This window comes from Pogoniulus pusillus, chromosome 26, assembly GCF_015220805.1.
Source record: "Pogoniulus pusillus isolate bPogPus1 chromosome 26, bPogPus1.pri, whole genome shotgun sequence".
NCBI lineage: Eukaryota > Metazoa > Chordata > Aves > Piciformes > Lybiidae > Pogoniulus > Pogoniulus pusillus.
Genome location: NC_087289.1, coordinates 6,282,337 through 6,297,873, shown reverse-complemented (window position 1 = coordinate 6,297,873; position 15,537 = coordinate 6,282,337). Strand labels below are relative to the sequence as shown.

General features: G+C 61.1%; 1 protein-coding gene across 1 annotated transcript; it reads left to right on the top strand.

Annotated features, from left to right (window-relative positions):
• Positions 1 to 6,013: 6,013 nt before the first annotated feature.
• CHRD (chordin) lies at positions 6,014 to 14,564 on the top strand. Its single transcript, XM_064164745.1, has 24 exons — positions 6,014 to 6,439; positions 6,546 to 6,834; positions 7,122 to 7,225; positions 7,788 to 7,914; positions 8,333 to 8,479; positions 8,564 to 8,681; positions 9,567 to 9,663; positions 9,764 to 9,905; positions 9,978 to 10,118; positions 10,658 to 10,740; positions 10,831 to 10,978; positions 11,100 to 11,206; positions 11,291 to 11,407; positions 11,493 to 11,649; positions 11,734 to 11,975; positions 12,062 to 12,175; positions 12,426 to 12,626; positions 12,726 to 12,819; positions 12,939 to 12,995; positions 13,093 to 13,196; positions 13,364 to 13,466; positions 13,575 to 13,729; positions 13,882 to 13,975; positions 14,119 to 14,564. The coding sequence occupies exons 1-24, from the start codon at positions 6,236 to 6,238 to the stop codon at positions 14,181 to 14,183; spliced, it is 3,210 nt and encodes a 1,069-aa protein (XP_064020815.1). The 5' UTR covers positions 6,014 to 6,235; the 3' UTR covers positions 14,184 to 14,564.
• The last annotated feature ends 973 nt before the right edge of the window (positions 14,565 to 15,537 follow it).

Below are 15,537 nucleotides of genomic sequence, written 5' to 3'. Positions count from 1 at the left end.
TGCTGGGGAGGGTGATAGAGCACAGGAGTCTGGCTGGTATGTGGTTCCCAGGGCTATTTGACTAGGGATGTTGGCTGGGAGTGAGACAGATGAAGCACTCGCAGATGCCTCCTCTGTCCTTCGGTGGGAGAAGTCCAAGTGTCTGTCCAGCACCCAGCGGCAAAGCCAGCCTGCCCAGGGCACTCCGGCTGCTGAGGTAAGGGGTGCACACACCCATACCTGTGTATGCACGCACGTGTGTGCCCACATGGCACACATGTGTACCTTCCCCACGTGTACGCTCCTCCCGTGTGCACCCTCAGAGCAACGTGTGCACACACATGCTTCCCCCGGCGCACGTCAGGGTGCAGGCTCAGATAACCCCCGGGGCTGGGCAGCCCCCCGCACGCTTCCTTCTCACAGCCCTGCTCTCGCACGTTCTCGCACGCTCCCACCCCTGTCCCTGCGGCCGCCAGTTCCCGGCAGCGCCTGGCTGGGTGACAACAGTCAAGAGTAAACACCTCAGTCCTGCTCGGTCTGCCCCATGCCCTGCTCAGCCCCTGCCAGCCCACCTTGCAGGTCACGGGGTGCGTGGGCATAGGGTCCAGTGGGTGTCCCGGCTCTGGGGACGAAGCTGGCAGCCTGGCAGCTGATGAGGCTGGAAGCAGCAGGAACTGTGAGTACCGGGGTCAAACACCAACAGTCTTCCCCTGCATGGCTGTGTCCTGTCTCTGTGGACGTGACAAGCTGCAAATGCACCCACGAGCACCCTCGGCTCCTCTGCCAGCACTGGCCCTGCTCCCACCACTGGCCCCTTGCCAGTCGTCGCTGTGCTCCCATCGGGCCTGGATCCTTGCTCCTCCCTGGCTGCAAAACCATTGAAGATGTCAGGCTGGAGACCTCTGGTGCCCTGTGCTCCCTCATTGCCTTTGTAATTAGGCAAAAGAACCTGTCGGGGAAAAGCAGAGGCCACCTGGAAAGTGGAGGTCTACTGGACCCCAGTAGGCACCAAGGCACCCCAAAGTGCCTACAATAATCCCTTCACTCCAAAATGCTCTTTCTCAGCCGTGTCAGAAGCTGGCGAGCAGAGCCTGTGATGGTGAGCAGCCAGGTATTGAAGAGGGCCATGGCAGGAGAGGCAGAAGGGGACATGATGATTCCCCTAGCCCAAATCCCGGGATGCTGCATGCTGTGAAGGAAGAGGATGTGGGGCAGTGGGGGAGGCTCAGGAACCCTAGAGGGGCTTGAGGCTCTGATGGAGATGAACAGGGCTCTGGCAGGAAGGCAGGAGCAGTGAGGCTGCACAGCTGGCCGGATCCCAGTGACAAGTTTCCCACCTTTCCTTACAGGGTGCAAAGTGCCAGGAATCCCACTGCGGGGGGCAGCCGTTCACACCCACTTCACCGAGGTGCTGAGGGCAGCTGGAAGTGCCAGGCAGTGGGGAGGGGAAGGGGGATAAGCGCGTGGACAGGTGACGCAGCTGTTGTCCCCACAGGCCACCCAGATGTGCTCAGTGGGCACCCCCAGGATGTCAGTGCAAGGCAGGGGGGCATGGGAAGCAAACCTGGACTTCCAGGGACAGGGAGGGGGATTCCAGCCCCCTTTGAAGCCCCCATAAAAGGGTCCGGCATAAAGGGTGGAGAAAGTCAAAGGAACAAAGAAAGCAGCTAATCCTGGCGTGAGCAAACACCCTCGTTTGCTTAGGGCCCAGCTGGCTCCGGGGCCAGGGAAAGGAGAACAGCAGGGTTCTGGGGGTGCCAGGCAGCGGGGAACCCTCTGGCCAGGCTGGCCCCTGCCCCAAGCACAGGCAGCCTCTGGGAGCTGGGCACTCCCTGTCCCCTCCGGGCCTCCTTTTACATTTGCAAATTTCCAATAAACATCTGTGGTCAAATCCTGCTCCCTACGCCCTGCAAGCTGCCCACAGCCTGGCCCAGAAAAGCACCACGGTGCTGCTAGGTGAAGGCGCTGGCAAGAGGCACCTTGGCTTGGATGCTGCAGTTTGAGGGGTGAAGGTTGGCAGGCTTTTCACCACTGTTTCTGGTTCTCAGCAGGCCACACCGTCCAGCACCCCAGTGCAACCCCCAGGATGCTGCCCAGAAGATGCCCATGGGCAAATCTCCAGCCTTGCACCAGGACACCTTGTGACAGTGACCCCGCTGGCATCTGAGGTGATCCCAACACTTTCCCCATCCTGCTGTTTGGCTCAGCTCCCCACCCCAAAACAGAGGGTACAGGATGTGCCAAGAGGGCACCTCATCCCTTTCTCTCTGTCTTGCAGGGTGGTGAAGGGGTTAATGCCAGGCAGCCAAGCCGCAGGTGGGCGCAAGAATGAAATTCCTTCTCGCTGTCCTGCGAAGTCTGGGCACAAATATTTGCCTGCATGTCCGGTGGTGGGGAGGGGGGAGACCACCATCGCTCTGGGAGCTTGCTAATCCCCATACCAAACACAGCCTCCCCGTGCCCCACATGCCCCCTGCCTTCCTCTTGCCAGGGTCACCCCACAAGGTCTTTGAGAAGGGAATATTCGGGGTCAGGGGACACCAGCACCTTTGGGTGCTCCTGTAAGCAGGGAGCTCTATGGAATTGACAGGGCACCTGGAGCAGGCACAGTAACCCAGAGCATGGCCAGGGACTGCTTGTCGTGGAGCGCAAGGCTGCTTTTGGGTGTCCATCCCGGTTCCCGAGCCGTGCCCGCCGCAGCAGTCTGGGATGAAGGCAAGAGCCTCAGCCACCCTGCTACGCCAGCAATGAGTCCTCCGTAATAAACTCCATGTGTTCGCAGATGGAAAACAGACACTCTCCCCCTGCTCCATCACCCCACCAAGCTGCATCCCCCTCCCCATACCTGTCACCCCCAAAAGCCCTTCCATCCCCAGCCCCCCCCCCCCCCCCAGCCTTTGTCTGGGGCTGCTCAGCCCTGCGAGCCGCCTACCAGTTGTGCAAATATTGCGGGAAGGGCTGTAATCCGCGTGTCCAACGTGAATTATGAGATGTTTCCACCCATTACGACAGCCCCCCCTCCCCGCCGCCTGTGCGCAGGGCCGGGGGATTAGTCACGGGGCAAAGCCGCTCTCGGCACACGGCTCTGGGGGGGCTTGGTGGCTGCCCGTGCCGAGGTGGGTGGGACAAGGGGGGCCTTCTTTTGAAGAGAGGGGGTGCCTCCTGCAACCTTCCTGGCTCTGGGCTCGAGCCTGGCACGGGGGGCAGGGAGGGGGTGTTGGGGTGCCCCGGAGGCAGTGGGCGGCCGTGGGAAGGGAGGCTGGGGCACGTGGTTTTGCCTCAACCTCATCCCCCGGGAGCGAAGGCTCCTTTCTGCCGCCCCAGGCCCGGCTTGTTTTCAAAGCCACGAACAGGCAGCAGCTAATGAGGCCAGACAATAGGCAGCTGTGTGGGGCAGGACTACTGGCATCAGTGCCTGCCACAATGCCTTCATGCCAGGCATGCCATGACACTGATACTGTGGCCCACCAAGACCCTCAGTGGGACCCTCACTGCCAGACAGGGCACATGCCCACGAAGCCACAGCAGTGCTGTGGGCTGGTTTGGAAGGTGCCATTGGGTCATCCCACCCACACTGTGCCAGGACAGCACCCCACAGGGCCACCACCTCCCTGCCTAGGAATGAGCTGGGCACCCACTCCTGGTAGAGGGGCTGGAGGGGTGCAGATGTTAAACAGGGTAGGTGGGGATGCTGATGGGCAGCTGACTCCAACTCAGTGTAGCTTCATCTGTCTGCAGTGGGAAGCTCCACTGGGCCTGTGCCTGTACCAGGTCTGCCTCCAGAGTGTCTCAGAGCCACTTTTGTGCTGGGGTATGCCAGCACACAGGTGTTGGGAAACAGCTAGAGGGACTGGGACACTTTCCCATTGCAGACATCAGCTGCTACCACCCCTTCCCTGCGAGCAGAGGGCTTTGGTAAGCTGTCTCGCTCACCTGGGGGTACTCCCTGGCATTTTCAGGAGCAGCCTGGGTGGTGGGTGAGGGATTCCCAGATACAGCTGGGGCATTCCTTTCCTCTCTGCCCATGTGCTCCCACTGCAGTGATACCATCTTCTTCCTGGGCAGAGATACCTGGCACCCTCCTGCCCTGTTGGGCCCCAGCCTCAGCATGGCAATGCCAGAGCACTTTCGCAGTCCCCCCTCACTCACTGCCACAGTTTCCCCCATGCCAGAGGATGCAGCCAGGCGTGTTTCCCCATCTCTCCTTCCTTTCCCTGGGAAAGGGGAGGGCGCTTCCCTCTCTGCTTCCCTGCTCCCACAGCCAAGCCAGGAGACTGTGACGAGCTCTGGGTTCCCAGAGCCAGCACTGGATTCCTGGCACCAGCGGGGCGGCTGGGAGCCATTGCCTGCCTCCTCCCTGCTCAGCACTGCTCGCGTCCACTGTCCTCCAGGGCCGCTGCTGTGCCACAGCGGGCACCACACGACGACACTGGCACAGCCACATGGACCCCAGCCCTTCTCTGCCCACCACACTGCTGGATCCTGGACCAACAGGAACATCGGGACAGAGGAGAGAGGACAGGTCAGTGGCATTGCTGGGAACAGTGAGGAGGAAAATGGGACTGGAGATGCCATGCTGCTGGGCACAGCTCCTGTTTACAGAAAGTCCTGTCAAGTAGCAGGCTGTAAGCACAGCCATGCCCAGGGATACCCGGGGCCCTGGCAGTGTCCAGGCTGTGGTTATGCCAGCAGGCCATCCCTCCAGGGGAAGCCCAGCTGCTCCTTGCTGCTTTGCACCAGTGCCGGTTCCTGCCACAGGGCAATATCCCAGCATGACCATGCCCCTGCACCCCACTGCCCTCCCTGGGAGAGCTGCCCACTGCACGGGGACATGTGCCAAACCACGACCAGGAATAGGACAAAGTGGCTGCAGGCAAGCTGAGGATGGGCAGCTCCATGCAGTCAGACATCGGGGGCATGGGGCTGTGGGCTGCAGCCCCCACAGCTGCTAGCTGGGCTGCAGGGCAGCCCGAGAGGAGCTTTCTGGGGAGGTCGGGGCCTGTTGTGCTCCAGCTGTGCCGTGTTTCCCTAGCTACACGGCGCAGCTGGCCGGGTGTTTGTACCGCCCGGAGTTGATTTTGGCAGCCCCGTGCTTCCCCCTCCTCCCCTCCCCACCCTCCTTCCCCTATCCGGGTGCCTGCCGGCCACACACCCACTATCTGCCACCTCTGTCTGTCTCCTTCGGTGGGAGTGGCAAGACAGGGACATGGGTGGCACATGCTGGTCCCCCTTGCCTCCCTGCCCCATCCCACAGTGTGTGCCTCAGTTTCCCCAGCTGGATGATACTCTCTCTAGGCTTTTCTATGGTGTTTCCTCAGTGCCCACTGCTGCCATTCACTATCCCAGGCACATTTGGGTGAAGAGTAGGACCAGTGCTGGGTGCTGCTCTCTCACCCTCTTCCACAGTCGTTCACTCCCTTCTGCAGGTAATAGAGCCCAATCATCCAAGTCCCTGTACCATCACCACCACTTCCCAGTGTAGGCCTGGGGTCCTGCTCCAGAGTCTTCCTCTGCCCAGGGAGGGCAGTGGCTGGGGAAGCTTGGGGATGTTAAAGGCACAAGTTGTGGGGCACATGTGATTTTGCAGGGTCCGGTGCAGATCTGGAGGGCTGCACCTGCTTTGGGGGCCCATGTTCAGGGCTGCTGAGGGGATGGAGGATCTGTATGTGCTAAGAATGGGGTTCTGCAGCAGGTCCACGGGGCACAGGGGATTGTGTGGATGGACAATGCCCTGCAGTGCCCCGTGTCCTGGAGTGCCAAGTGACCTGGAAGGGGACTGAGTGGATGGAGGAGACACCAGGATGTCCTCATGCCTGGAGGGGCCAAATAAGCCCTGGGAGTGCTCTTGGCTGAAAATGGGCTGTGTGGATGGAGAGTCACCAGTACGCCTCGAGCCCTCGAGGTGCCCCATTGCCAGTGGAGAGTATATGGATTGAGAAGGGAGGTATTTGAATGGAGTGCCCCACAAATGCCCTGTTCCCAAGGGGCTTATGGGAGGCAGACATTCTGGGGGATGAATGTGGATGGGAGCATACCCAGGATGTCTAGTGCCCCAAACCATGCCAAGTTCTGTGGGAGAGCTGTGGATGGTGGTGGTGTCTCCACAGTGTTTTGCATCCCAGTGGGTCTTGTGGGGATTGGGAGAGGTGATTGGGGAGAGGTCCCCAGAATGCCCAGCCCAAGGGTGTACTCCATGCCCTGAGGAAGGGTATGTGGATGAAGGCTTCCCTCAGGTACCCTGTGTCCCGGGACTGGAATGTCAGTGGGGATGGTCTGCACCCGGAGGTACCCCGTGCCCGGGGACAGAGGGGACGGTGGATGGGGGTGTTGCCCCAGGACACCTCGAGTCCGGGGGTACCTCATGCCCAGCGGAGCATCTGCGTGCCCCGGGAGTGCTGCAGGGACGGCCCGTGCCCGGTGGGGCCAGAGCTCCCGGGTGAGGAGTATCGGAGCGCGGCTGGTGAGCGTCCCGTGTCCGTGTCCCCGTCTTTCCCGTCGTCCCGTTCCCCCCCACCCCCGGGTCGGCCGCTGCCTGCGCCTCATTAGCGGGGCCTTTGTTTGCACAGGGCTCACAGCTCCCGCTTGCCCATGCCGCCGCCTATAAAGCGGAGCCGGAGCCGACGGCCGGGCAGAGGCGGCGGCAGCGGCAGGCAGCAGCGGCCAGCCCCCCCTCCCCGCCCCCAGCCCCGGACGTCTGCCCGCCCCGGCCGGCCGGCACCATGCGCACCGCCCAGCTCCTGCTCCTCGCCCAGCTCCTGCTCCTCACCCAGCTCCTGCCCGGCCGTGCTGCCCGCCCCAAGCTGACCCTGCCCATCCGGCCCGACACGGACCCGCTGCCACCGGGGGGAGCGGCAGGTAAGAAACACACCCCCCTCTTCCTTCTCCTATGCTGCGGGGACCCCTGTCCTATACGAGCCGCACCCTCACTTGGTGCATCCCGCTCCGTGCGCTGCCCTCCCTGCCGCCTGCAGCCCCGTCCTTGCCCCGCACGCCTGCACCCCTCTCCCCTTTCTGTTGCCGCCCGCTCCGGGCTGACCGAGAGCGGGACTGGCACCGGGAGGGGGAGCGGCCGCTGTCCGAGGGTTCCTATCCCGGAGGTGACCGGCGGTGGTGGTGGGTGGGGTTTGGGGTGGTCTCCACAGGCTGTGCCTTCGGGGGTCGCTTCTATGCCCTGGACGAGACTTGGCACCCGGACCTGGGGGAGCCTTTCGGGGTGATGCGCTGTGTTATCTGCCACTGCGAGCCAGTGAGTGTTCCCGCACCTCCCAGCCCCCGGACCCCTTCTTCCCTCGGGAGATCTCCTAGGATCTGGCCCTGCCGGGAAGGGGGTTGGCGGCGGCAGGGCGGTCGACTCCTTAATTCCATAAACCCCCACTCGCGACAAAGGGAAGCGGGATCTCTCCAGCCAGCCGGACACCTGGATGTCGTCCCCCTCCCCGCAGCAGTGGGGGAGGAGGAGGGAGGTTTAAAGGATCAGGCTTAATTCCTCTTCCCCCTCCTCAGGGATGGCCCCTGGCTCTCTCCCTCCCTTCAAGCAGCCCCCCGAGGCCGGGGCTGGCGGAGCTATACACAGCTGGGCAGGGGGCTGGGGGCTGCGGGGAGGGGATGCGGGGCCGGGTTTGGCAGCTGTACAGGCAGCTGGGGGCTGTGCAAGGTGTCTGGGGCGGGGAGGGGGGGGGGAGGGGAGGCGCTCTGGATGGGCTGGGATAGAGGTAGACAGACCGTGCCGAGGGAGTACACCTTGGCAAGGTTTGGCACACCTTGGCATGGCTGTTCTGATCTCTTTCAACCACCCCCACTCCCCGCAGCAAAGGAACCGCCGGGGCAAGCCAGCAGGGAAAGTGAACTGCAAGAACATGAAGCAGGACTGCCCTGTGCCCACCTGCCCCCGGCCCACACTGCTGCCCGGGCACTGCTGCCACACCTGCCCTAAAGGTGAGGCCCGTAGGTGCTTCACTGCACAGAGCCTCTTTGCACCCAGAGGGTTCCTCAAGGGCATGGGAAAGAGAGCACTGTGCACACACCCTCAAAACCAGCTGCTAGCTTTCTTGCAGGGATTGCTTGTGCCCTCTGGACACCTGGGAGGTGCTGGGAAGGAGGAAGCCCTGATGGGTAGAGCTGTCCCCAAATCACCCTGGGAGGGGTGCAGAGAGGGTGCACAGGGCTAAACACCCTGCCTGTCCATCTGCCTGTGCCCAGCTTGCCCCCCATGCCTCTGCGCAGAGCTCCACCGTTATTCACAGGGCAGACCTCAGTTTATCTTGGGAGCTTTATTATTATTGCCCCCCACTCCAAGCTCTTGGGCACAACCAACCTGATGCGGTGCTCTCCTCCTGTGCCCACCCCATGCCAGCTTTGCCAGGTCTCCCAGAGAAGAGCCCTGCACCCCCCTTCGACACCTTCGAGTACTTTCAGGACAAGGAGGACAACCTGGACAAGCCCTACAATGACCGCTCCTACCTTAGTTCTGAGGGACTGGCCCGGGATGATGCCCGCACAGGTAAGCTGCCTGTGTGGGTGGGCAGCAGTGATGATGTGGGGTACTCCCCTGCTCTCCCCACCATCATTGTCATCCCCTCCCCAGAGTTTGTAGCCTTGCTGACAAGTGGCCCAGAGCCGTGGCACCCCACGTCCAGCGCTGTGGCCAAGGCTCGCTTCACCCTGCTGCGCTCCTACCTGCTCTTCTCCATCAGCTACGAGCGGTGAGTTCTGCTCCCTCTCCTTGGCCCAGGCTGGCACAGCAGGCACCCTCCGGAAAATGGAAGGATGCAGAGGTGCTTGCTGCTCAGTTTCCCTTTCAACATCTCCCCGTAGTGCCTTAGCCTCGCACTGATGAGGCGAGAGGTTTAGGGGGGGGCGGACAGTGCACTGGGGGTCCAGGCCAGGCCAGCAGCCGGAATTTCGGCACACCCATGGTGACAGCCCAGCCTCACCCCTTCGCCTCCAGCTCTGGAGTGGGAACAAACGGGAACGACTCCAGGGCTTGACAGAGGATATGGGCCCAGCAGGACAGAGGTGCCATGCTGCCTTGCAGACACTGCCAGTAGGCACTACTGCTGAGGTTCCCCGTCCTCACTCTGCTCTCCCCAGATGCCCAGCAGCAGCAGAGCCTCTCCTCTCCCTCCCTTCTTCCCGCTCCAGTTTCTTCTGTTCTTCCTCGCTTCCAGGCCCCTTTGCATAGTAAAGTGGTGACTAATTTCCAGCTCCGACCGGGAGAGCCAAACAGAGCCGAAAATGCTCCTAATTTACAGCTGGGCTCGAGTTCTCAGCCTTGCCGCCTTTCCCAGCAGGGATCCCCCTCCTGCTTGTTGCCAGTTTGGCACCCCTCTGGGCCAGGAGAGCCCAAGATACCTATGCCAAGCTGGCATCTATCAGGATGGCAAAATTGTGCCAGCCCCAGCATGGATGGGCAGAGCATGGTGCCTGACACTCAGGGGAGGATATCATCCTTCTCTTGCCCACCCTAAATCACTGGATGACCCCCTCTGCCCTGCTTGATTCACCCCTGTGCCTGGTGCTGAGCAAAGCTGTTATCAGGGGAGGAAGGTCTGGGCAAGAGTCCTTTCTCACTCCCTGGGTGCCCACAGACTGGGACGGCCAAGCCGAGTGCGTTTCAGCGATCCTGAGGGCAATGTGCTGTTTGAACACCCTGTGCAGAAGAGTGCTGCCCCTGCAGATGGCATGGTGAGAGGGGCCAGGAGGGCAGGGTGGCATAGCAGCCCTTCTCCTTCTGCCTGGGTATGTAGTGCCCCCAGCCCCTGCCCAGCCTTGCCTTTGCCTGCAGCTCTGCGGAATGTGGAGGACAGTGTCCAAGGCCAACGTCCAGCTGCTGCGGGGGGAGCAGCTCCGTGTGTCCCTTATCACCCGGGCACAACCCTCTGGAGAGGTCCATGGGCACATCCTCAAGCACCGGGCACTCTTTGCAGGTAAGTTCAGCTTCTGCATGCCCACTCAGTGAGTGCCTACCGAGATGCCCCTCATGCCCTCTCTTCCTGCAGAAACATTTGGTGCCATCCTGACCTCATCAGACCCCATGCACCTGGGTGCTGGGGGCATGGCCATGCTGACACTGAGTGACACCGAGAACAACCTGCACTTCATTCTCATGGCCCGGGGCCTGCTGGAGCCTGGCGCTGGTGGTGAGGGCAGGCACGGACACCCCATGGGGCCTGACACTGCCCAGGGGACAGTGTAGGGCTGGGAGGATGGTTTCAGCACCTATGTGGCTTGTGATATGTAGGATCAGCATGAATGGGGTCAGCATGGGTGCATGGGCTGGACTGTAGGGCTTAGAGAGGGTATAAGGGCTGTGTATGGCACAAGCTGGGGTTAAGGTGTGCATAGGGATTGTTGCATAACCTGGAGTGTGCATGGGTTGGGGGCATATGTGGTACCTATGGGGCACTCTGGGGCCATATGGGTTGTGAGGGTCAGTGCAGAAGGGTGGGTTTGGAATGTGGGTTGTGCAAGGATTTGTGGGGATACATTGGAAACTGAGAGAGTCACAATGTGCCCAGGGGTCTTGGCATGCATCACAGGACAGGCAAGTGTTGAGGAAGTAGGGAATCAGGTGCAGGGGTGTGAGGGCACTGGGCACAGAGAGGTGGGTTTGGGCGAAAGAAGGACAGTGGTTACAGGCTCCCAGCTCAGTGGATCCAACCTCCTCTGCCATGACCAGAATCCCTCTGGGTCCCACTGCGGGTCCGTATCCTGCACCAAGGCCAGACACTGCGGGAGGTCCGTGCCAACATCACTGCGGAGGTAAAGTCACCTTTTTCCTCCAGGTGCCCCAGCAGCCATGGCATCTACCATACCAGGGCTGATCTGTGGCACCTTGCCCCTCCTTGGCAGGACCCTGACTTTGCAGAGGTGCTGAGCGAGCTGTCTGTCCAGGAGCTGCAGTGGCTGGTGCAGGGGCAGCTCCACATCGTGGCTGAGACAGAGGGCCGGCACGCGCGGCAGTTGGCGGGCACCATCACCACCCGCCGCAGCTGTGACAGTGAGCATCAGGGCACAGGGTGACTGGCCATGTGCGGGCACCCCAGGGTATGGGAGGATTGGCCATACCTTCTTCCCTGCCCGCCTCACCCCTACCCTCTGCTTCTCTCTCTGGGCTGAAGCCATCCAAAGCGTGCTGTGTGGAGCAAACGCCTTGCTGCCAACCAAGACAGGGGCCGTGGCTTCAGCCAAGCTGGCACTGCATGAAAATGGCACTCTGGAGTACCAGGTAAGCAGGGGACACCAGTCTCCCTCCTGGGGGTCTCAGGACTGTCTCTCCCTCTGGTACTGCCCCTCAGCGTCTTCCTCACAGGTGCAAGTGGTGGGCACTGCCAGTGAGGTGGTGGGCATTACATTGGAGACCAAACCCCGACGGAAGAGCAAGAGGAACATCCTGTTCGACATGACACCCAGCTACAAAGATGGGCTGGTGAGTGTTGGGTTGCACTGGGAGGGAATGGCAAAGGGGTTTTGGGCATGTCCCCATCCTAACCCATGTGATCTGCTGTTGGCAGGCCCAGGGCACCTGGCAGAGCCCCAGTGCCCGTGATGCCCACATGCTGCTGCAGAACGAGCTTTTCCTCAATGTGGCCACCAAGGACTGGACAGAGGGGGAGCTGCGCGGCCAGATTATCTCCCTGCCCTACAGCGGGCTGCTTGCCCGCTACACAGGTACCTGGGGAGCACGGGCGTGATGGCAGGGACGGTGTGGTAGCCCCCTGCCCGCCATCTCCCATGGCCCCTTTCCATGTGCAGAGATGCCTGTGGTGCTGGCGGGGCAGCTAGTGTCCCCTCCTGTGGCCAGCGGGGCTGGAGGGCATGCTTGGCTCTCGCTGGATGAGCACTGCCACCTGCACTACGAGATCACGGTGGCAGGGCTGGGCCGCCCATCTGATGGCACCGTCAGTGCCCACCTCCACGGAGTGGCTGAGCTGGGCGAGATGGGTGCCCATCCCCACCAGCACAAGCGCTTGCTCAAGGGTTTCTACAGCACCGAGGTGAGACTGGTACCTACTTGGGGCACTGCACAGTGGGGACCAGCCCAGCCCTCATGCCCACCTGGGTGCCCTTCTTACCTTGGCAGGCTCAGGGAGTGGTGAAGGACCTGGACGCTGACCTGCTGCAGCACCTGGCCCAAGGCTCTGCCTTCCTGCAAGTCAGCACCAAAGCCCATCCCCACGGGGAGCTGCGGGCATGGGTGGGTCTCTACCTGGACAAAACAGCCCTACCTATCCCCAGCAATATCAGAGGTCTTCAGCCGGGTAGCACTGCCCAGAGCTGGGTGGGAAGTGGCATAGCATAGCATAGTCCTGGCAGCAAAACATGATGTGTACTGTGGTCATCAGCATTTCCTTCATCAGCCCTGACCATGGAGAGCAGTTGATCGTTGGCATGGGAACTGGGGTACTCCAATGGTGCCAACCTTCTTGCTCCATGCCCACATTCAGGTGCACATCCCCAACCGGTGCCATGCAGGAGGGACCCGCCTTTCTCCAGGGGAGGCTGAGGTCTCTGAGGGCACCAAGACCAGGGATCTGGAAGAACTGAAGAAGGACCCAAACTCCTGCTTCTTTGAAGGCCAGCACCGGGCACATGGCACTCGCTGGGCACCCGAGTATGACAAGAAATGCTCCACCTGCAGCTGCCAGGTATGGGCCAGGTTGGGAACAAGTTGGGGGACAACATTTCTCATGATACCCCCTTGTAATCTACCCCCTTGTAACGAGCCTCACACATACTGCCCCCAGAAGCGCACGGTGATCTGTGACCCCATCCTGTGCCAGCCCCTCAACTGTACCCGCCAAGTGCACCCCGAGGATTTGTGCTGCCCCATCTGTGAAGGTATCTGGGGACTTGGGAGGTCCTGGGTGGGTAGAGGCAGCAGCTGAGTCCCCCACGGATTAAAGGTGTCAGGTCCCTCTCTGAGCATCTGCCCCACTCCATGCTCTCCTTCCTTGCAGAGAAGAAGACAGAGCAGGAGGACGTAAAGCTGGAGCGGGCACGGGACAGTAGCGAGGGTGAGTCTCAATGAGCACAGTCTGAGGGGGCAGCTCTGCCTCTGTGGCCTCCATGCCACCCTCTTGGGCGTGTGTCCACTTCTTCCTCCTCTCCCAGGCTGCTACTTTGATGGGGACAAGACCTGGCGAGGCTCTGGTACCCGCTGGCACCCTGTTGTGCCCCCATTTGGCCTCATCAAATGTGCCATTTGCACCTGCAAGGTAAGTATGGGTCCTAGTCCTCTCCAGACCCCAGCCTGGCTTGTTGGCAGAGCTGCCCCTCCACCCATGGATGCCCTGCACGGCAGAATTTCTAAAACCAAGAAGGGGGTTGTATGTCTTGTACTGACTGCCTGGTGCCCCCTCTGAGTCCCCAATGCTCTCCACAGGGCACCACAGGTGAAGTGCACTGTGAGAAAGTGCAGTGCCCACGGCTCACCTGTGCCAACCCTGTGCGCGCCAACCCCTCTGACTGCTGCAAACAATGCCCAGGTACCTGCACCTCCTCGCACCCCTGTTACAGCTCCTGTACCTCCCCACACCACCATCAGTTGGGTGCCCTTGTCCAGTGCATGCTTCTCCCAGTGCCCTTCCCTGCAGCCCCAGAGAAGAATGTCCCTGAGCTGGCCGACACCATGCAGGCAGATGGGCCACGAGCATGCCGCTTTGGGCGCCGCTGGTACCTCAACAACGAGAGCTGGCACCCCTCTGTGCCACCCTTTGGAGAAATGAAGTGTATCCTGTGCTGGTGTGTGGTGAGTGTGGCAGGCTTTGGGCAGAGGAGGCAAAAGAAGTCCCTGCCTGTCCTCAGTGCTTTGCTGATAGGTGGGAGAGCAGCCCAGGATGCCATCCTGGGGATCCACTGCACTTTGAGGAGCAATCCTCAAACCCTCTTTCTGGCCTGTAGTCAGGGGAGACACACTGCCAACGTCAGGAGTGCCCGCCAACAGCTTGTGCCAGCCCTGCCAGAAAAGACAACCCCTGCTGTGCCAAGTGCCGCTGTGAGTGCCAGTGCTCACCTGTGGGCACTGCTCCCCCAGAACTCCCCCTGTGGCCCCTGAACCTCCCCAGATCTCCTGGGTGCTGAACCAGAGCAGCAACGAACCCAGCACCCTCTTGACACCCACTTTCCCTACCCCTGCAGCCCCAGATGCCCCCTCAGATGTGCGGGAGGTCCACGATGGCAGGGCAGAGGTGTGGAGCCACTGAGCAGGGAGCACTGCCTGGAGCGATGCGAGATGGGGCAGACGTAAGCGGGTCCTTGCCACTCATTGCCCCCACGCAGGGCTGGGGGCACTGAGGAGCATGGCAGAGTGGATGCAGCCAGGCACCCAGCCTGGGCACAGCCGCGATGATGGGGCTGCCCTGCCCATTCATACCAGTGAGCAGTGGCCAGCCTAACAGAGGCTGGAGCACCCACTGCCCTCCGTCTCTGAGTTCCCACAGCTAGCAGGCACAGTGGGCATCATGCCCACCTTGTACATAGTGTAAAATGTCTCTGGCCCTCACCTTGGCCAAGCTCATCAAATAATTTATGGTGCCCACTGACAGGGGTCCTGATGTATTTATTAAAAACAGAGATATTGTCAACCCAGATGCCTGTCTTTTCCTAGTAGCAGCAGGCACAGGGCTGTGCCCCTGCATCCTACTTCAGGCTCCCATGGGACCTGAGCTTGCTGGATTTAGGGATGTGTATGCTGGGGGGATTTGGGACATACGAGATTTGGGAGCCACTGCCAGGCTGGAGGCACCCTGAGCGGCCTGTGGGGTGGGACTTGTAGGTTGGCAGAATCCAGTGCCCATGGCAGGGACTAAGGGTGCAAAGTCTGGTGATAGTGTCCTCTGGCGCAAGGACAGCAAGGCTCTGTCCCTGACACCTCTGCAGTGGCACAAAAAACCCAGCCCAGGGCCGCAAAGCAGACGATGCCCACAGAAGTGCCTGTCCACAGCAAGCTGACTGCCTGTAGCTGGGTGTGCCACATGGTGACTCATACCAGTGCCAGGGCAGACAACAGCACACGCTTTGGGGCAACACTGCCCCAGCCACTCTGGCACAGCTGCCCTGGACTAAAACTTCACACAGCTCAGAGGGCCCATGGAAGCTCCAGTGCTGCCACTTGATTGTTTTTCCCCCAGTATGAGGGACTGAGGCACCTCTGGTGGTGTCACTGTGCTGTGCTGGGGCAGTACCAAGAGCCACACTGGAAGGCTGGTCTCTGTGGGACAGAACTGAGGCATAGTGGCACAACACCACCAAAGCGAGAGTGTTAGTCTGCACTAGACCAGGTCATGATAAGACAACAGGAAAATGCCAGACTGGTACAGAGCCCTGAGTGCTGAGCCAGGTGTCTTGCCCCATGCGTGCCCATGGCCATATGAGTGTCTGTGCCAGTGGGGTGGCAGCACCCGTGGTGGCCTTGCAGTGTGCTGGTGGCCCAGAGTTCGGCACGCTGGCGGCAGCAGGCAGAGCGTGTGTCCTGGCACGGGAATGCCCCTCCGGATGAGTGTCCTGGCTGCTGTGGGGCAGTGCCAGGAGCTGACAAGTGAGGAGGGAGCTCCGTGC

What these genes read in the sequence shown, in the direction of transcription:
- CHRD (XM_064164745.1), top strand. Translation starts at nt 6,236, where the DNA reads ATGTCAGTGGGGATGGTCTGCACCCGGAGGTACCCCGTGCCCGGGGAC. An exon ending in CTGCCACACCTGCCCTAAAG is followed by an intron (nt 7,915 to 8,332) that starts GTGAGGCCCGTA and finishes ACCCCATGCCAG; the next exon opens with CTTTGCCAGGTCTCCCAGAG. An exon ending in TTCTCCATCAGCTACGAGCG is followed by an intron (nt 8,682 to 9,566) that starts GTGAGTTCTGCT and finishes GGGTGCCCACAG; the next exon opens with ACTGGGACGGCCAAGCCGAG.